We start from the raw sequence: 21,620 nt of genomic DNA on the forward strand, positions 1-21,620 counted from the left end.
CTAGTCTGTAAGCTCCTGTGCCCCCCAGTCCTCCTCCTAGTCTGTAAGCTCCTGTGTCCCCCCCCAGTCCTCCTAGTCTGGAAGCTCCTGTGTCCCCCCCAGTCCTAGTCTGTAAGCTCCTGTGTCCCCCAGTCCTCCTAGTCTGTAAGCTCCTGTGTCTCCCCCAGTCCTCCTCCTAGTCTGTAAGCTCCTGTGTCCCCCCCAGTCCTCCTAGTGTGTAAGCTCCTGTGTCCCCCCAGTCCTCCTAGTCTGTAAGCTCCTGTGTCCCCCAGTTCTCCTCCTAGTCTGTAAGCTCCTGTGTCCCCCCCAGTCCTCCTAGTCTGTAAGCTCCTGTGTCCCCCCAGTCCTCCTAGTCTGTAAGCTCCTGTGCCCCCCCCAGTCCTCCTAGTCTGTAAGCTCCTGTGTCCCCCCAGTCCTCCTAGTCTGTAAGCTCCTGTGTCCCCCCCCCAGTCCTCCTCCTAGTCTGTAAGCTCCTGTGTCCCCCCAGTCCTCCTAGTCTGTAAGCTCCTGTGTCCCCCCAGTCCTCCTAGTGTGTAAGCTCCTGTGTCCCCCCCAGTCCTCCTAGTCTGTAAGCTCCTGTGTCCCCCCAGTCCTCCTAGTCTGTAAGCTCCTGTGCCCCCCCCAGTCCTCCTAGTCTGTAAGCTCCTGTGTCCCCCCCAGTCCTCCTAGTCTGTAAGCTCCTGTGTCCCCCCCCCAGTCCTCCTCCTAGTCTGTAAACTCCTGTGTCCCCCCCCAGTCCTCCTAGTCTGTAAGCTCCTGTGTCCCCCCCAGTCCTCCTAGTCTGTAAGCTCCTGTGTCCCCCCCCAGTCCTCCTAGTCTGTAAGCTCCTGTGTCCCCCCAGTCCTCCTAGTCTGTAAGCTCCTGTGTCCCCCAGTCCTCCTAGTCTGTAAGCTCCTGTGTCCCCCAGTCCTCCTAGTCTGTAAGCTCTTGTGTCCCCCAGTCCTCCTAGTCTGTAAGCTCCTGTGTCCCCCCCCAGTCCTCCTAGTCTGTAAGCTCCTGTGTCCCCCCAGTCCTCCTAGTCTGTAAGCTCCTGTGTCCCCCCAGTCCTCCTAGTGTGTAAGCTCCTGTGTCCCCCAGTCCTCCTAGTCTGTAAGCTCTTGTGTCCCCCAGTCCTCCTAGTCTGTAAGCTCCTGTGTCCCCCCCCCAGTCCTCCTAGTGTGTAAGCTCCTGTGTCCCCCTAGTCCTCCTCCTAGTCTGTAAGCTCTTGTGTCCCCCAGTCCTCCTAGTCTGTAAGCTCCTGTGTCCCCCCCCAGTCCTCCTAGTCTGTAAGCTCTTGTGTCCCCCCCCAGTCCTCCTAGTCTGTAAGCTCCTGTGTCCCCCCCCAGTCCTCCTAGTCTGTAAGCTCTTGTGTCCCCCCCCCCCCCCCCCCAGTCCTCCTAGTGTGTAAGCTCTTGTGTTCCCCCCCCCCCCAGTCCTCCTAGTGTGTAAGCTCTTGTGTCCCCCCCCCCCCAAGTCATTGCTTTCTGGGGACCATGATCCCTACTGGGGACGGGACTGATAGACTTGATAAACTGTACAGTGCTGCAGAGCATGTTAGTGACATAAGCATGAGGAAATAAGCCTCTTCCTACAACTCTCCATCCGTTTCCTTGTCTGATCACTGCCATGTCCTATAATTATCCTCGCAATGAAGTCCCTGCCGACACACGCTCCACCTGTACAGAGGTTGTAGACATAGCTTAGATACAGTCACAATGTTTAATAGTAAAGAAATACGCAGTAAAAAAATACAGATCAGGAGCCGAAGAGCTCAGACAGGTCCCCAGGGCTGGGACATCGGGAGCGTCAGGAGGTCAGGGACCAAGAAAGGTCACCAGGGCTGGGACATCGGGAGCGTCAGGAGGTGAGGGACTCGGAGAGGTCACCAGGGCTGGGACATCGGGAGCGTCAGGAGCCGAAGAGCTCAGACAGGTCACCAGGGCTGGGACATCGGGAGCGTCAGGAGGTGAGGGACTCGGACAGGTCACCAGGGCTGGGACATCGGGAGCGACAGGAGGTGAGGGACTCGGACAGGTCACCAGGGCTGGGACATCGGGAGCGTCAGGAGGTGAGGGACTCGGACAGGTCACCAGGGCTGGGACATCGGGAGCGTCAGGAGGTGAGGGACTCGGAGAGGTCACCAGGGCTGTGACATCGGGAGCGACAGGAGGTGAGGGACTCGGACAGGTCACCAGGGCTGGGACATCGGGAGCGTCAGGAGGTGAGGGACTCGGAGAGGTCACCAGGGCTGGGACATCGGGAGCGACAGGAGGTGAGGGACTCGGACAGGTCACCAGGGCTGGGACATCGGGAGCGTCAGGAGGTGAGGGACTCGGACAGGTCACCAGGGCTGGGACATCGGGAGCGTCAGGAGGTGAGGGACTCGGACAGGTCACCAGGGCTGGGACATCGGGAGCGTCAGGAGGTGAGGGACTCTGACAGGTCACCAGGGCTGGGACATCGGGAGCGTCAGGAGGTGAGGGGCTGAGACAGGTCACCAGGGCTGGGACATCGGGAGCGTCAGGAGGTGAGGGACTCGGACAGGTCACCAGGGCTGGGACATCGGGAGCGTCAGGAGGTGAGGGACTCGGAAAGGTCACCAGGGCTGGGACATCGGGAGCGTCAGGAGGCGAGGGGCTGAGACAGGTCACCAGGGCTGGGACATCGGGAGCGTCAGGAGGCGAGGGGCTGAGACAGGTCACCAGGGCTGGGACATCGGGAGCGACAGGAGGTGAGGGACTCTGACAGGTCACCAGGGCTGGGACATCGGGAGCGACAGGAGGTGAGGGACTGAGACAGGTCACCAGGGCTGGGACATCGGGAGCGTCAGGAGGCGAGGGGCTGAGACAGGTCACCAGGGCTGGGACATCGGGAGCGTCAGGAGGCGAGGGGTTCAGACAGGTCACCAGGGCTGGGACATCGGGAGCGTCAGGAGGCGAGGGGCTGAGACAGGTCACCAGGGCTGGGACATCGGGAGCGTCAGGAGGTGAGGGACTCGGACAGGTCACCAGGGCTGGGACATCGGGAGCGACAGGAGGTGAGGGACTGAGACAGGTCACCAGGGCTGGGACATCGGGAGCGTCAGGAGGAGAGGGACTCGGACAGGTCACCAGGGCTGGGACATCGGGAGCGTCAGGAGGTGAGGGACTCGGACAGGTCACCAGGGCTGGGACATCGGGAGCGTCAGGAGGTGAGGGACTCGGACAGGTCACCAGGGCTGGGACATCGGGAGCGTCAGGAGGTGAGGGACTCGGACAGGTCACCAGGGCTGGGACATCGGGAGCGTCAGGAGGTGAGGGACTCGGACAGGTCACCAGGGCTGGGACATCGGGATCGTCAGGAGGTGAGGGACTCGGAGAGGTCACCAGGGCTGTGACATCGGGAGCGTCAGGAGGCGAGGGACTCGGACAGGTCACCAGGGCTGGGACATCGGGAGCGTCAGGAGGCGAGGGGCTGAGACAGGTCACCAGGGCTGGGACATCGGGAGCGTCAGGAGGCGAGGGGCAGAGACAGGTCACCAGGGCTGGGACATCGGGAGTGTCAGGAGGCTAGGGGCTGAGACAGGTCACCAGGGCTGGGACATCGGGAGCGTCAGGAGGTGAGGGACTCGGACAGGTCACCAGGGCTGGGACATCGGGAGCGACAGGAGGTGAGGGACTCGGACAGGTCACCAGGGCTGGGACATCGGGAGCGTCAGGAGGCGAGGGGCTGAGACAGGTCACCAGGGCTGGGACATCGGGAGCGTCAGGAGGTGAGGGACTCGGACAGGTCACCAGGGCTGGGACATCAGGAGCGTCAGGTGGCGAGGGACTCGGAGAGGTCACCAGGGCTGGGACATCGGGAGCGTCAGGAGGTGAGGGACTTGGAGAGGTCACCAGGGCTGGGACATCGGGAGCGACAGGAGGTGAGGGACTCGGACAGGTCACCAGGGCTGGGACATCGGGAGCATCAGGAGGTGAGGGGCTGAGACAGGTCACCAGGGCTGGGACATCGGGAGCGTCAGGAGGCGAGGGACTCGGAGAGGTCACCAGGGCTGGGACATCGGGAGCGTCAGGAGGTGAGGGACTCGGACAGGTCCCCAGGGCTGGGACATCGGGAGCGTCAGGAGCCGAAGAGCTCAGACAGGTCACCAGGGCTGGGACATCGGGAGCGTCAGGAGGCGAGGGGCTGAGACAGGTCACCAGGGCTGGGACATCGGGAGCGTCAGGAGGTGAGGGACTCGGACAGGTCACCAGGGCTGGGACATCGGGAGCGTCAGGAGGCGAGGGGCTGAGACAGGTCACCAGGGCTGGGACATCGGGAGCGTCAGGAGGAGAGGGACTCGGACAGGTCACCAGGGCTGGGACATCGGGAGCGTCAGGAGGCGAGGGGCTGAGACAGGTCACCAGGGCTGGGACATCGGGAGCGTCAGGAGCCGAAGAGCTCAGACAGGTCACCAGGGCTGGGACATCGGGAGCGTCAGGAGGCGAGGGACTCGGACAGGTCACCAGGGCTGGGACATCGGGAGTGTCAGGAGGTGAGGGACTCTGACAGGTCACCAGGGCTGGGACATCGGGAGCGTCAGGAGGCGAGGGACTCGGACAGGTCACCAGGGCTGGGACATCGGGAGCGTCAGGAGGCGTGGGACTCGGACAGGTCACCAGGGCTGGGACATCGGGAGCGTCAGGAGGTGAGGGACTCGGACAGGTCACCAGGGCTGGGACATCGGGAGCGTCAGGAGGTCAGGGGCCAAGACAGGTCACCAGGGCTGGGACATCGGGAGCGTCAGGAGGTGAGGGACTCGGACAGGTCACCAGGGCTGGGACATCGGGAGCGTCAGGAGGTGAGGGACTCGGAGAGGTCACCAGGGCTGGGACATTGGGAGCGTCAGGAGGTGAGGGACTCGGAGAGGTCACCAGGGCTGGGACATCGGGAGCGTCAGGAGGCGAGGGGCTGAGACAGGTCACCAGGGCTGGGACATCGGGAGCGTCAGGAGGTGAGGGACTCGGACAGGTCACCAGGGCTGGGACATCGGGAGCGTCAGGAGGTCAGGGGCCAAGACAGGTCACCAGGGCTGGGACATCGGGAGCGTCAGGAGGTGAGGGACTCGGACAGGTCACCAGGGCTGGGACATCGGGAGCGTCAGGAGGTCAGGGGCCAAGACAGGTCACCAGGGCTGGGACATCGGGAGCGACAGGAGGTGAGGGACTCGGACAGGTCACCAGGGCTGGGACATCGGGAGCGTCAGGAGGCGAGGGGCTGAGACAGGTCACCAGGGCTGGGACATCGGGAGCGTCAGGAGGCGAGGGGCTGAGACAGGTCCCAAGGGCTAGGACATCGGGAGCGTCAGGAGGTGAGGGACTCGGACAGGTCACCAGGGCTGGGACATCGGGAGCATCAGGAGGTCAAGGGCTAAGACAGGTTACCAGGGCTGGGACATCGGGAGCGTCAGGAGGTCAGGGGCTAAGACAGGTCACCAGGGCTGGGACATCGGGAGCGTCAGGAGGTGAGGGGTTCAGACAGGTCACTGCAGTGGGGACATCAGGGAGCGTCACCAGGGCTGGGACATCGGGAGCGTCAGGAGGTGAGGGGTTCAGACAGGTCACCGCGGCTGGGACATCGGGAGCGTCAGGAGGTGAGGGGTTTAGACAGGTCACCAGGGCTGGGACATCGGGAGCGTCAGGAGGTGAGGGGTTCAGACAGGTCACTGCAGTGGGGACATCAGGGAGCGTCACCAGGACTGGGACATTGGGAGCGTCAGGAGGTCAGGGGCTTAGACAGGTCACTGCGGCTGGGACATCGGGAGCGTCAGGAGGTCAGGGGCTTAGACAGGTCACCAGGGCTGGGACATCGGGAGCGTCAGGAGGTGAGGGGTTCAGACAGGTCACCAGGGCTGGGACATCGGGAGCGTCAGGAGGTGAGGGTCTCAGACAGGTCACTGCAGCTGGGACATTGGGCGCGTCAGGAGCATAAGAGCTCAGCCAGTCACCAGGGCTGGGATATCCGGAACATCAGGAGGTGAGGGTCTCATACAGGTCACTAGAGTTGGGACATCGGGAGCGTCAGGAGGTGACGGGCTCAAACAGGTTACCACGGCTGGGCCATGGGAGCATCTACTGCAGCTCTCCAACTGGGGACAACACTCTCCAACATTCACCATTGTGATACATGAGAGTCCACATATCCATCCAGGAAAAACTGCTTCGACCGCTCTACATATGGGAGTCCAGGAGAGACTGCCACTACCACTCCCAGTGTCACCACCGCTCTACATACGGTAGTCCAGGAGAGACTGCCACTACCACTCCCAGTGTCACCACCGCTCTACATACGGTAGTCCAGGAGAGACTGCCACTACCACTCCCAGTGTCACCTGCATTCAACCCCTATACATAAGGATTTTGGTGTGACTCTCTCTCTATGCAGGTATATGCGCAGTGTGACTATTCCTCCACCTAGTTAATGTTGGTATGACTCTGGAAAGACAGCCACCATCGCTCAGCCCTGTAAACAAGGGAGTCTAGGAGAGATGCCATCACCGCTCCCAGTGTCACCTGCATTCAACCCCTATACATAAGGATTTTGGTGTGACTCTCTCTCTATGCAAGTATATGCGCAATGTGACTATTCCTCCACCTAGTTAATGTTGGTATGACTCTCAAAACAGGTGTGGGCAATGTGACTTTACTTGGGAACTGGTGGTGTGACTTTCTCTATGCAGGTATATGGGCAGTGTGACTATTCCTCCACCTGGGTACCGGTGGTGTGACTCTATTCAGGTATTTGGGCAGTGTGACTATTCCTCCACCTGGGTACCGGTGGTGTGACTTTATTCAGGTATATCAGCAGTCTGCCCATTCCTCCACCTGGGTACCTGTGGTGTGACTCTTTTCAGGTATATGGGCAGTGTGTCTTTTTCTCCACCTGGGTACCGGTGGTGTGACTCTATGTAGGTATATGGGCAGTGTGCCTATTCCTCCACTTAGGTACCGGTGGTGTGACTCTATTCAGGTATATCAGCAGTCTGCCCATTCCTCCACCTGGGTACCGGTGGTGTGACTCTTTTCATGTATATGGGCAGTGTGTCTTTTTCTCCACCTGGGTACCAGTGGTGTGACTCTATGTAGGTATATGGGCAGTGTGCCTATTCCTCCACTTGGGTACCGGTGGTGTGACTCTATTCGGGTATATGAGCAGTGTGCCTATTCCTCCACCTGGGTATCGGTGGTGTGACTCTATTCAGGTATATGGGCAGTGTGCCTATTCCTCCACCTGGGTACCGGTGGTGTGACTCTATTCAGGTATATGGGCAGTGTGCCTATTCCTCCACCTGGGTACCGGTGGTGTGACTCTATTCAGGTATATGGGCAGTGTACCTATTCCTCCACCTGGGTACCGGTGGTGTGACTTTATGCAGGTATATGGACAGTGTGCCTATTCCTCCACCTGGGTACCGGTGGTGTGACTCTATTCAGGTATATGGGCAGTGTGCCTATTCCTCCACCTGGGTACCGGTGGTGTGACTCTATTCAGGTATATGGGCAGTGTACCTATTCCTCCACCTGGGTACCGGTGGTGTGACTTTATGCAGGTATATGGACAGTGTGCCTATTCCTCCACCTGGGTACCGGTGGTGTGACTTTATGCAGGTATATGGACAGTGTGCCTATTCCTCCACCTGGGTACCGGTGGTGTGACTTTATGCAGGTATATGGACAGTGTGCCTATTCCTCCACCTGGGTACTTGCAGTGGTATAACAGTACAGCTGTGACTCATTCTTCATCTTCTTGTTGCTAATGGCAGACAGTGTGGACTCGGGGGCACCAGCCTTCCTACAGACATTCATTTAGTCCAATAACGACTCAGTTCTGTGGCGGATCTGACCGAGCAGACTGCTCCACACCGGATACAAGGGCTCGGTCCCAGGCACCATACACATCCTGCAGGTCTTTGCCCTCCATACATTTACATGTAGGAATTTTCCACAGAATGGGTCTTTTGATGCGTCACTAGTTGATAGCTCCAGCAAAAGCTGCGACCACACTCGATGCAGGTGTATGGTTTCTCGCCAGTGTGCACGCGCTGGTGTCGGACCAGCTGATAGCTCCAGCTGAAGTTCTTCCCACACTGCATGCAGGAGTATGGCTTCTCCCCAGTGTGGGTCCTCTGATGTTTGTTATAATCAGAGTTTCGGCTGAAGTTCTTGCCACAGAGAAGGCACTGGAAGGGCTTCTCGTTGCTGTGGGTGACTCGGTGACGGTCACAGCCCACCTTATCGATGAAGCATTTGCCACATTCGGGGCAGGTGTAGGGTTTCTCCCCTGTGTGTATCCTCTGGTGGGTCACCAGGACCGATCTCTGGCTGAAGCTCTTCCCACAGGCGGTACATGTGTATGGCTTCTCTCCGGTGTGGATCCTTTGATGCATGACCAGCTTGGAGCTCTCGCTGAAGCTCTTGCCGCACTCGTTGCAGGTGTATGGCCGTTCCCCGGTGTGCGTCCTCTTGTGAGTGATGAGATGTGAGCGGACGCTAAAGCTTTTCCCACAGTCACTGCAAGAGTATGGGCGCTCTCCGGTGTGCGTCCTCTGGTGGATGACCAGTTTGGAGCTCTCACTGAAGCTCTTCCCGCACTCGATGCAGGTGTACGGCCGCTCCCCGGTGTGGGTGCGCTGGTGGCGTACCAGCTGGGAGCTCTCGCTGAAGCGTTTCTCACAGTCCGGACAGGCGAAGGGCTTCTCTCCCGTGTGTATCTTGTGGTGGCGGATGAGCAGAGAGCAGGAGGTGAAGCCTTTCCCACACTCCATACAGTGGTAGGGTCTCTCTCCCGTATGGTTTCGATGATGCTGAATCAGCAAGGATTTTTGGCTGAATCTTTTCCCGCAGACGGTGCACAGGAAGGGCTTGGCCTTGGCGCCGTTTCTCTTCTGGGAGCTCAGCGGCCTCTCTATGGAAATTGAGATGGCAGTCTCCTCGCTGTCTGGCTCGGTCTTTATAGATCCAGCAGGACAACCCTTGGCTGCTGCGCTCATATTGAGGAGGTCGTCCATAGCGGTGGCCCTCCCCTCATTTTCCAGAGGGGAGGCAGCCAGTTCATTACACTTTGATAGGTTTAGGGACAGTCTTTCCGGGGAGTTTGTGGTCAGAGTGCGATGGGTTCTGGCTGGTTTCCGCCGACGGCGTGGCAGCTCTCTCTTCCAACACGCACCATCGGCTCCATCCGAAGCATTAGTTTCTGTAAGATAAAGCAAAACAGTTATCAGCCAGTCAGATGGATGAAATTAGGCAGGGGTGGGGATGTCAGGTACTGCTAACAGAGGCGCTGTGTATATGGAGACCTACGCACAGTATCCGGGGGTCTCCAGCCCATGCATGGCCCCTCTGCCCTCCCAGCATGAGACACCATGGTAATCAGCCTCCACCTCACACTAGAAGCCAGACCTGATAAGCAGCTTCCAGAGTGAACAGGTGAGTGTGACACACTGCAGCGGAGGGCACAGTACATTATACCTCATTAAGGAAGGGGGAGGGGCAAAAAGAATCTTTGCCCCAGATGCAGGAAAACCTATCTACACCTCTGCATTAGCAGTCGCGCAGAGGTGGGCAGCAATTTTGGCTGTAGTTTGGTGTTAGGATTTATGGATTTATTACAGTCTACATACACAGTTATATTGCTGGCACTCAATGGTCATGGGACAAAATATAAGCAGACAGCAGATTCTTACTGCTGGTCCCTACAGTATGAATATGAAATACCTCGGATAACATTGAAGAGCCAAGGAGCAAGGTCTGATCCACCATGAATGAGCCAAGGACCAAGGTCTGATTCACCATGGATGAGCCAAGGAGCTAGGTCTGATCCACCATGGATGAGCCAAGGAGCGATGTCTGATCCACCATGGATGAGCCAAGGACCGAGGTCTGATCCACCATGGATGAGCCAAGGAGCAAGGTCTGATCCACCATGGATATGCCAAGGAGCGATGTCTGATTTATCGTGGATGAGTCAAGGAGCAATGTCTTGTGGATCAGACATCGCTCCTTGGCTCATCCATGGTGGAGCCAATGGATGAGCCAACGAGCAAGGTCTGATCCCCCTGAGATGAGCCAAGGGCCGAGGTCTGATCCCCCATGGATGAGCCAAGGGGCAAGATCTAATACTCAGTGGATAAGCCAGGGAGCGAGGTCTGATCCATCATGAATGAGCCGAGGGCTGAGGTCTGATCCACCATGGATGAGGCAAGGGGCAAGATCTAATACTCAGTGGATGAGCCAGGGAGCAAGCTCTGTTCCGCCATGGAAGAGCCAAGGAGCAAGGTCTGATCCCCCATGGATGAGACAAGGGTCGAGGTCTGATCCCCCATGGATGGGCAAAGGGTTAAGGTCTGATTACCCATGGAGGAGCAAAGGGCTGAGGTGTGAATCACCATGGAAGAGCCAAGGGCAGAGGTCTGATCCACCATGGATTAGCCAAGGCGCAAGATCTAATACTCAGTGGATGAGCCAAGGAGCAAGATATAAGTATTAGATCTTACCTCTTGGCTCATCCATGGTGGATCAGACCTCGATCTTTGGCTCATCTATGGTGTATCAGACCTTGCTCCTTGGTTCATCCATGTTGGATCAGAGTCAGACCTTGTTCCTTGCCTCATCAACTGAGTATTAGATCTTTCCCCTTGGCTCATCCATGGTTGATCAGACCTCAGGCCTTGGTTCATGCATGATCATACCTTGCTCTTTGGCTCATCCACTGAGTATTACATCTTGCCCCTTGGCTCATCCACTAATAGTGGATGAGCCAAGGAGCAAGATCTGATCCATCATGGATGAGCCAAGAAGCAATGCAGTCAGTAGTGGCATCTAATGTACAACCAAGACACCAACCTGTGAATAAGGCATCTGAGGCATTCTCTGTGAGAAATTCTGGGTCCTGCATGGTCCCTCTTCCCTAAACCTTCATGTGTTCACTGCAAAATACAAAGGTTTCCAATATTAGTAAAATAATTGGTGAAACCAGGGATCAGGTGATTTTGGAGCATTCAGGACACCAGCAATGACGTCACTGCGGAACATTCAGGACACCAGCGATGAGGTCACTGCAGAACCTTTAGGACATGACACAATTATACTTAGTCTACAACCAAAAAAGAGAAATGGACCTGAAGGGAAACCAAAGAGCTTGAGCCTATACAGATCCCCAACATAGGGTGGATTTCACGCATCACCCTCGATAAAGCAACACGCGAAACGCGCGTCGGGTGAGTGGTGTGGTGAACAAATATACTAAGGACACGCTGTTTGGGTAACGTGCAATAACCTATGATATTTTTTTTTGATTATCCACTGTGAGTTACATTTCTGTCTGTGATATGCCATGTGCCCAGTATATATGTATGTAGGTTACCTATCTATTTATTAATTATATGGTCTGTTATGTCATGTGATGTCATCTACTTCTATCCACCCTATGTTGGGGATCTGTATAGGCTTCAGCTCTTATTACATGCATTGTAGTAAAGTTTGTTTTTTGGAATACATTCAATAAGACATTTTTTTCATATTTTGGTCTTGCATTTGTTTTTGGTCAGGGGGTTCCCTTGTTTTGGTTTTCCCTCAGACCCATTTCTCTTTTTTGGTTGTGGTTTAAGGATTTAGTGCATATATAGACCCTATAGACTTGAGGCTGATATAGGAGTAATAATACTTAGTCTGTAAAACCTTTCTTCATACACACACAATCATTCAGATCTAAAGTATACAGGTGTCTACTCCACCAAGTCCTCCATCCAGTGCACCATGTTACACCACTATTTACTAATTGATGGAACTATACAGTGGTACCTTGGTATAAGAGTAACTTGGATTGAGAGCATTTTGCAAGAAGAGATCAGTTTTTCAAAACTGTGACTTGGTGTAAGAGCATTGCTTTGGTGTAAGAGCTCCCTGTACTGGGCGGGGCATGGTCTGCATAGCAGGGTCTACAGCCCTGTACTCTGACCCACGAAGTCTCCCTCACCTTCCAAATCATAGCAGATCCACTTCAGGCTGGGGCTTAAATCAGAGGACAGGACTGTGGAGGTAATCTCTCCATAGCTGTAACCCCTCTCTCTCTGGACATTGCATTTATGTGCCCACATCTGGTTTAAAGGGGTAGTGCGGCGCTAAGAAATTATTCACAGAATAACACACATTACAAAGTTATACAACTTTGTAATGTATGTTATGTCTGTGAATCGCCTCCTTCCCGTGTCCCAACACCCCCACCCGTGTACCCAGAAGTGTCGTGCATTATACATTACCTGGTCCGTGTCACGCATATCCGCCATGTTGTGCCAAGACGTCATCTTCGGACGGACGGCTGAACCGCTCTGACCGTCCCTAGTGCCGGCCCCCTCTGCCGCGTCATCAGCTGCTCAGCCAATCGCGGCTGAGCATCTGATGACGCTGCAGCAGGTGGCCGGCACTAGGGACGGTCGGAGCGGTTCGGCAGTCCTTCCGAAGATGACGTCTTGGCACAACATGGCGGACATGCGCGACACAGATCAGGTATGTATAGCGCACCACACTTCTGGGTACACGTGAATAATTTCTTAGCGCCGCACTACCACTTTAATATTCCCACAACCACTGTAGTAGGACCGTGGAGATTATCTGGCAGGACACAGAGGACCAAGGAGTAGATTATCTGGCAGGAGAAAGAGGAGCAAGCAGGAGATTATACGGCAGTAGACAAATGAGCGAGGAGGAGATTTATTATCCAGCAGGAGACCAAGGAGGAGATTTATAATCCAGCAGGAGACCGAGGAGATTTATTATCCAGCAGGAGACCGAGGAGCGAGGAGGAGATTTATTATCCAGCAGGAGACCAAGGAGCGAGGAGGGGATTTATTATCCAGCAGGAGACCAAGGAGCGAGGAGGGGATTTATTATCCAGCAGGAGACCAAGGAGGAGATTTATTATCCAGCAGGAGACCAAGGAGCGAGGAGGAGATTTATTATCCAGCAGGAGACCGAGGAGCGAGAAGGAGATTTATTATCCAGCAGGAGACCAAGGAGGAGATTTATTATCCAGCAGGAGACCGAGGAGATTTATTACCCAGCAGGAGACCGAGGAGCGAGGAGGAGATTTATTATCCAGCAGGAGACCGAGGAGGAGATTTATTATCCAGCAGGAGACTGAGGAGGAGATTTATTATCCAGCAGGAGACTGAGGAGCGAGGAGATTTATTATCCAGCAGGAGACCGAGGAGCGAGGAGGAGATTTATTATCCAGCAGGAGACCGAGGAGCGAGAAGGAGATTTATTATCCAGCAGGAGACTGAGGAGCGAGGAGATTTATTATCCAGCAGGAGAGCGAGGAGGAGATTTATTATCCAGCAGGAGACCGAGGAGGAGATTTATTATCCAGCAGGAGACCGAGGAGGAGATTTATTATCCAGCAGAAGACCGAGGAGGAGATTTATTATCCAGCAGGAGACCGAGGAGCGAGGAGGAGATTTATTATCCAGCAGGAGAGCGAGGAGGAGATTTATTATCCAGCAGGAGACCGAGGAGGAGATTTATTATCCAGCAGGAGACCGAGGAGGAGATTTATTATCCAGCAGGAGACCGAGGAGCGAGGAGGAGATTTATTATCCAGCAGGAGACCGAGGAGCGAGGAGGAGATTTATTATCCAGCAGGAGACCGAGGAGCGAGGAGGAGATTTATTATCCAGCAGGAGACCGAGGAGCGAGGAGGAGATTTATTATCCAGCAGGAGACCGAGGAGCGAGGAGGAGATTTATTATCCAGCAGGAGACTGAGGAGCGAGGAGATTTATTATCCAGCAGGAGACCGAGGAGGAGCGAGGAGGAGATTTATTATCCAGCAGGAGACCGAGGAGGAGATTTATTATCCAGCAGGAGACCGAGGAGGAGATTTATTATCCAGCAGGAGACCAAGGAGCGAGGAGGAGATTTATTATCCAGCAGGAGACTGAGGAGGAGATTTATTATCCAGCAGGAGACCGAGGAGGAGATTTATTATCCAGCAGAAGACTGAGGAGGAGATTTATTATCCAGCAGGAGACCGAGGAGCGAGGAGGAGATTTATTATCCAGCAGGAGACCGAGGAGGAGATTTATTATCCAGCAGGAGACCAAGGAGCGAGGAGGAGATTTATTATCCAGCAGGAGACCGAGGAGCAGATTTATTATCCAGCAGAAGACCGAGGAGGAGATTTATTATCCAGCAGAAGACCGAGGAGGAGATTTATTATCCAGCAGGAGACCGAGGAGCAGATTTATTATCCAGCAGGAGACCGAGGAGGAGATTTATTATCCAGCAGGAGACCGAGGAGGAGATTTATTATCCAGCAGGAGACCGAGGAGCAGATTTATTATCCAGCAGGAGACCGAGGAGGAGATTTATTATCCAAAAGGAGACCGAGGAGATTTATTACCCAGCAAGAGAACGAGGAGAAGATTTATTACCCAGCAGAAGACCGAGGAGCGAGGGGGAGATTTATTATCCAGCAGGAGACCGAGGAGCGAGGAGAAGATTTATTACCCAGCAGAAAACCGAGGAGATTTTTTTTTTAATTTAAACTTTATTTTATTTTTTCATTGTTACCCGTTAAAATTTAGTACAAAAAAAAAATTGCAAATTGCAAAAAAACATTGGGCCACATGTATCATCCGGCGAACGGATGATTTTCGGCGGAAAGTGCCGATTTGCGTCTTTTTTTATTCAAAAATGGCGGATTTGCGAATAAAATATTCGCAAATCGGCACTTTCCGCCGACTACGCCAGGGGGCGGAGAAGGGGCGGAAAGTGGGCGGAACGGAGGGCGCGGACTCAGAGTCCGCGCGATTTACCATCCGTTCCGCCAAAATGTAAGCCGAAAACCTACTCCAGTCCTCAGCTGGCGTAGGTTTTTGGCGGTGCGCAACGGCGCGCACGGGATTTATGTAGAGGCAGTCCGCCTCTACATAAATCTCCGTAGCGCCGGAGCTGCGGGGCCATTTTTACGTCCGGCGTAAAAAACGCCGGACTTAATAAATGCCTCCCATTGTCTAGAATTTCCAAACCATGTTAAGAAAAACATTCAATGTTTTTTTGCAATTTGCTATTTTTTTTTTCGTACTAAATTTTAATGGCTAATTGCAAAAAAACATTGTCTAGAATTTCCAAACCATGTTAAGAAAAACATTCATCAGTATTACACAAATTCCAACTTCCCCTAAACCCCCCTCCCCTTTTGCCTGACGGAGGGGGAAAAAAGTGTTACAAGTGTTCTTCAAACAATGTCATACACTTTTCCCATTTCCCAAACCCAGGGGGGGGGGTTGGGGAAATCCATCTTCTTACTAAAATTAATTTAACATAAAACAGCATTCTAAGAACCATTCTCTTTTTCTTTAGGGGCAGCTGCCAACTAGGTTAGGTATCACCCAACAAAGCAATCTGCGGCATCATTGGTATCTCCACTCCTACTTTATCTTTCCCTTTTATGAAAACCAGGGACCACAGTCTTCTTATCTTGTCGCACCCCCACAGTAAATGTATATATCCGGTTCCCCCCACCCCACACCTGGGACATCTATCATGTGGCCATAACTTGATCTTATGCATAAAAGCCGGCGTGTAGTAAAGCTGATGAACAATATTGTATTGTATAATCTGATGACTCATTGCTGCTGAAACATTTTTGATGTTTTTGTAGATAACTGACCAGTCCAATTCACATTCCCTTCCGACTTCAAGTTGCCACTTTTTTTGACTCTTAAATTCAAAATCCGCCTGACATAAGATATATTTATAAATAAAGGATATACATTTTTTCTTAAAATTGGTGCTTTCTACACATTTCCACTACCGGATCTAGAGGAGAAGATTTATTATCCAGCAGGAGACCGAGTAGGAGATTTATTATTCAGCAGGAGACCGAGGAGGAGATTTATTATTCAGCAGGAGACCGAGGAGATTTATTATCCAGCAGGAGACCAAGGAGATTTATTATTCAGCAGGAGACCGAGGAGGAGATTTATTATTCAGCAGGAGACCGAGGAGCAGATTTATTATCCAGCAGGAGACCGAGGAGCGAGGAGATTTATTATCCAGCAGGAGACCGAGGAGGAGATTTATTATCCAGCAGGAGACTGAGGAGGAGATTTATTATCCAGCAGGAGACTGAGGAGCGAGGAGATTTATTATCCAGCAGGAGACCAAGGAGGAGATTTATAATCCAGCAGGAGACCGAGGAGCGAGGAGGAGATTTATTATCCAGCAGGAGACCGAGGAGCGAGAAGGAGATTTATTATCCAGCAGGAGACTGAGGAGCGAGGAGATTTATTATCCAGCAGGAGAGCGAGGAGGAGATTTATTATCCAGCAGGAGACCGAGGAGGAGATTTATTATCCAGCAGAAGACCGAGGAGGAGATTTATTATCCAGCAGGAGACCGAGGAGCGAGGAGGAGATTTATTATCCAGCAGGAGAGCGAGGAGGAGATTTATTATCCAGCAGGAGACCGAGGAGGAGATTTATTATCCAGCAGAAGACCGAGGAGGAGATTTATTATCCAGCAGGAGACCGAGGAGCGAGGAGGAGATTTATTATCCAGCAGGAGACCGAGGAGCGAGGAGGAGATTTATTATCCAGCAGGAGACCGAGGAGCGAGGAGGAGATTTATTATCCAGCAGGAGACCGAGGAGCGAGGAGGAGATTTATTATCCAGCAGGAGACCGAGGAGCGAGGAGGAGATTTATTATCCAGCAGGAGACTGAGGAGCGAGGAGATTATTATCCAGCAGGAGACCGAGGAGGAGCGAGGAGGAGATTTATTATCCAGCAGGAGACCGAGGAGGAGATTTATTATCCAGCAGGAGACCGAGGAGGAGATTTATTATCCAGCAGGAGACCAAGGAGCGAGGAGGAGATTTATTATCCAGCAGGAGACTGAGGAGGAGATTTATTATCCAGCAGGAGACCGAGGAGGAGATTTATTATCCAGCAGAAGACTGAGGAGGAGATTTATTATCCAGCAGGAGACCGAGGAGCGAGGAGGAGATTTATTATCCAGCAGGAGACCGAGGAGGAGATTTATTATCCAGCAGGAGACCAAGGAGCGAGGAGGAGATTTATTATCCAGCAGGAGACCGAGGAGCAGATTTATTATCCAGCAGAAGACCGAGGAGGAGATTTATTATCCAGCAGAAGACCGAGGAGGAGATTTATTATCCAGCAGGAGACCGAGGAGGAGATTTATTATCCAGCAGGAGACCGAGGAGCAGATTTATTATCCAGCAGGAGACCGAGGAGGAGATTTATTATCCAGCAGGAGACCGAGGAGGAGATTTATTATCCAGCAGGAGACCGAGGAGCAGATTTATTATCCAGCAGGAGACCGAGGAGGAGATTTATTATCCAAAAGGAGACCGAGGAGATTTATTACCCAGCAAGAGAACGAGGAGAAGATTTATTACCCAGCAGAAGACCGAGGAGCGAGGGGGAGATTTATTATCCAGCAGGAGACCGAGGAGCGAGGAGAAGATTTATTACCCAGCAGAAAACCGAGGAGATTTTTTTTTTAATTTAAACTTTATTTTATTTTTTCATTGTTACCCGTTAAAATTTAGTACAAAAAAAAAATTGCAAATTGCAAAAAAACATTGGGCCACATGTATCATCCGGCGAACGGATGATTTTCGGCGGAAAGTGCCGATTTGCGTCTTTTTTTATTCAAAAATGGCGGATTTGCGAATATTTTATTCGCAAATCGGCACTTTCCGCCGACTACGCCAGGGGGCGGAGAAGGGGCGGAAAGTGGGCGGAACGGAGGGCGCGGACTCAGAGTCCGCGCGATTTACCATCCGTTCCGCCAAAATGTAAGCCGAAAACCTACTCCAGTCCTCAGCTGGCGTAGGTTTTTGGCGGTGCGCAACGGCGCGCACGGGATTTATGTAGAGGCAGTCCGCCTCTACATAAATCTCCGTAGCGCCGGAGCTGCGGGGCCATTTTACGTCCGGCGTAAAAAACGCCGGACTTAATAAATGCCTCCCATTGTCTAGAATTTCCAAACCATGTTAAGAAAAACATTCAATGTTTTTTTTGCAATTTGCTATTTTTTTTTTCGTACTAAATTTTAATGGCTAATTGCAAAAAAACATTGTCTAGAATTTCCAAACCATGTTAAGAAAAACATTCATCAGTATTACACAAATTCCAACTTCCCCTAAACCCCCCTCCCCTTTTGCCTGACGGAGGGGGAAAAAAGTGTTACAAGTGTTCTTCAAACAATGTCATACACTTTTCCCATTTCCCAAACCCAGGGGGGGGGGTTGGGGAAATCCATCTTCTTACTAAAATTAATTTAACATAAAACAGCATTCTAAGAACCATTCTCTTTTTCTTTAGGGGCAGCTGCCAACTAGGTTAGGTATCACCCAACAAAGCAATCTGCGGCATCATTGGTATCTCCACTCCTACTTTATCTTTCCCTTTTATGAAAACCAGGGACCACAGTCTTCTTATCTTGTCGCACCCCCACAGTAAATGTATATATCCGGTTCCCCCCACCCCACACCTGGGACATCTATCATGTGGCCATAACTTGATCTTATGCATAAAAGCCGGCGTGTAGTAAAGCTGATGAACAATATTGTATTGTATAATCTGATGACTCATTGCTGCTGAAACATTTTTGATGTTTTTGTAGATAACTGACCAGTCCAATTCACATTCCCTTCCGACTTCAAGTTGCCACTTTTTTTGACTCTTAAATTCAAAATCCGCCTGACATAAGATATATTTATAAATAAAGGATATACATTTTTTCTTAAAATTGGTGCTTTCTACACATTTCCACTACCGGATCTAGAGGAGAAGATTTATTATCCAGCAGGAGACCGAGTAGGAGATTTATTATTCAGCAGGAGACCGAGGAGGAGATTTATTATTCAGCAGGAGACCGAGGAGATTTATTATCCAGCAGGAGACCGAGGAGATTTATTATTCAGCAGGAGACCGAGGAGCGAGGAGGAGATTTATTATTCAGCAGGAGACCGAGGAGCAGATTTATTATCCAGCAGGAGACCGAGGAGCGAGGAGATTTATTATCCAGCAGGAGACCGAGGAGGGGATTTATTATCCAGCAGGAGACCGAGGACAGAGGAGGAGATTTATTATCCAGCAGGAGACCGAGGAGGAGATTTATTATCCAGCAGGAGACTGAGGAAGAGATTTATTATCCAGCAGAAGACCGAGGAGGAGATTTATTATCCAGCAGGAGACCGAGGAGGAGATTTATTATCCAGCAGGAGACCGAGGAGACTTATTATCCAGCAGGAGACCGAGGAGGAGATTTATTATTCAGCAGGAGACCGAGGAGGAGATTTATTATCCAGCAGGAGACCGAGGAGCAGATTTATTATCCAGCAGGAGACCGAGGAGCGAGGAGGAGATTTATTATCCAGCAGGAGACCGAGGAGGAGATTTACTATCCAGCAGGAAACTGAGGAGAAGATTTATTATCCAGAAGGAGACCGAGGAGGAGATTTATTATCCAGCAGGAGACCGAGGAGATTTATTATCCAGCAGGAGACAGAGGAGGAGATTTATTATCCAGCAGGAGACCGAGGAGGGGATTTATTATCCAGCAAGAGAACGAGGAGGAGATTTATTATCCAGCAGGAGACCGAGGAGGGGATTTATTATCCAGCAGGAGACCGAGGAGCGAGGAGATTTATTATCCAGCAGGAGACTGAGGAGCGAGGAGATTTATTATCCAGCAGGAGACCTAGGAAAGGATTTATTATCCAGCAGGAGACCGAGGAGGAGATTTATTATCCAGCAGGAGACCGAGGAGGAGATTTATTATCCAGCAGGAGACCGAGGAGCAGATTTATTATCCAGCAGGAGACTGAGGAGGAGATTTATTATCCAGCAGGAGATAGAGGAGATATATTATCCAGCAGGAGACCGAGGAGGAGATTTATTATCCAGCAGGAGATAGAGGAGATTTATTAACCAGCAGGAGACAGAGGAGTGAGGAGGAGATTTAGTATCCAGCAGGAGACCGAGGAGTGAGGAGAAGATTTAATATCCAGCAGGAGATAGAGGAGATTTATTAACCAGCAGGAGACAGAGGAGTGAGGAGGAGATTTAGTATCCAGCAGGAGACCGAGGAGGAGATTTAGTATCCAGCAGGAGACCGAGGAGGAGATTTAGTATCCAGCAGGAGACCGAGGAGGAGATTTAGTATCCAGCAGGAGACCGAGGAGGAGATTTATTATCCAGCAGGAGACCAAGGAGGAGATTTATTATCCAGCAGGAGACCGAGGAGCGAGGAGGAGATTTATTATCCAGCAGGAGACCGAGGAGCGAGGAGGAGATTTATTATCCAGCAGGAGACCGAGGAGCGAGGAGGAGATTTATTATCCAGCAGGAGACCGAGGAGGAGATTTATTATCCAGCAGGAGACCGAGGAGCGAGGAGGAGATTTATTATCCAGCAGGAGATTGAGGAGTGAGGAGGAGATTTATTATCCAGCAGGAGACCGAGGAGGAGATTTATTATCCAGCAGGAGACCGAGGAGGAGATTTATTATCCAGAAGGAAACCCAGGAGCGAGGAGGAGATTTATTATCCAGCAGGAGACCGAGGAGGAGATTTATTATCCAGCAGGAGACCGAGGAAGAGATTTATTATTCAGCAGGAGACCGAGGAGGAGATTTATTATCCAGCAGGAGACTGAGGAGCGAGGAGATTTATTATCCAGCAGGAGACCGAGGAGCAGATTTATTATCCAGCAGGAGACCGAGGAGCGAGGAGGAGATTTATTATCCAGCAGGAGACCGAGGAGGAGATTTATTATCCAGCAGGAGACCGAGGAGGGGATTTATTATCCAGCAGGAGACCAAGGAGATTTATTATCCAGCAGGAGACTGAGGAGCGAGGAGATTTATTATCCAGCAGGAGACCGAGGAGGGGATTTATTATCCAGCAGGAGACCGAGGAGCGAGGAGGAGATTTATTATTCAGCAGGAGACCAAGGAGGGGATTTATTATCCAGCAGGAGACCGAGGAGGAGATTTATTATCCAGCAGGAGACCGAGGAGCGAGGAGGAGATTTATTATCTAGCAGGAGACCGAGGAGACTTATTATCCAGCAGGAGACAGAGGAGTGAGGAGGAGATTTAATATCCAGCAGGAGACCGAGGAGTGAGGAGGAGATTTATTATCCAGCAGGAGACCGAGGAGGAGATTTATTATCCAGCAGGAGACCGAGGAGCGAGGAGGAGATTTATTATCTAGCAGGAGACCGAGGAGCGAGGAGGAGATTTATTATCTAGCAGGAGACCGAGGAGGAGATTTATTATCCAGCAGGAGACAGAGGAGTGAGGAGGAGATTTAATATCCAGCAGGAGACCGAGGAGTGAGGAGGAGATTTATTATCCAGCAGGAGACCGAGGAGCAGATTTATTATCCAGCAGGAGACCGAGGAGGAGATTTATTATCTAGCAGGAGACCGAGGAGGAGATTTATTACCCAGCAAGAGAACGAGGAGAAGATTTATTACCCAGCAGGAGACAGAGGAGTGAGGAGGAGATTTAGTATCCAGCAGGAGACCGAGGAGTGAGGAGGAGATTTAATATCCAGCAGGAGATAGAGGAGATTTATTAACCAG

At 52.2% G+C, this 21,620-nt stretch overlaps 1 protein-coding gene across 1 annotated transcript in view; it reads right to left on the bottom strand.

Moving 5' to 3' along the window:
* Nucleotides 1-4,615: 4,615 nt before the first annotated feature.
* The window catches only part of LOC138792174 (zinc finger and SCAN domain-containing protein 2-like), a 46,088-nt gene continuing 29,083 nt past the window's right edge, over nt 4,616-21,620 (bottom strand). The window contains exons 2-3 of the mRNA XM_069969280.1: nt 10,842-10,924; nt 4,616-9,192 (exon numbers count right to left, since the gene is read on the bottom strand). Coding sequence (XP_069825381.1) covers nt 7,925-9,192; nt 10,842-10,893 — 1,320 coding nt within the window. The 5' untranslated portion in view covers nt 10,894-10,924 and the 3' untranslated portion in view covers nt 4,616-7,924. The remainder of the gene's footprint in view (nt 9,193-10,841; nt 10,925-21,620) is intronic.

Source organism: Dendropsophus ebraccatus, chromosome 5, assembly GCF_027789765.1.
Source record: "Dendropsophus ebraccatus isolate aDenEbr1 chromosome 5, aDenEbr1.pat, whole genome shotgun sequence".
NCBI classification, from domain to species: Eukaryota; Metazoa; Chordata; class Amphibia; order Anura; family Hylidae; genus Dendropsophus; species Dendropsophus ebraccatus.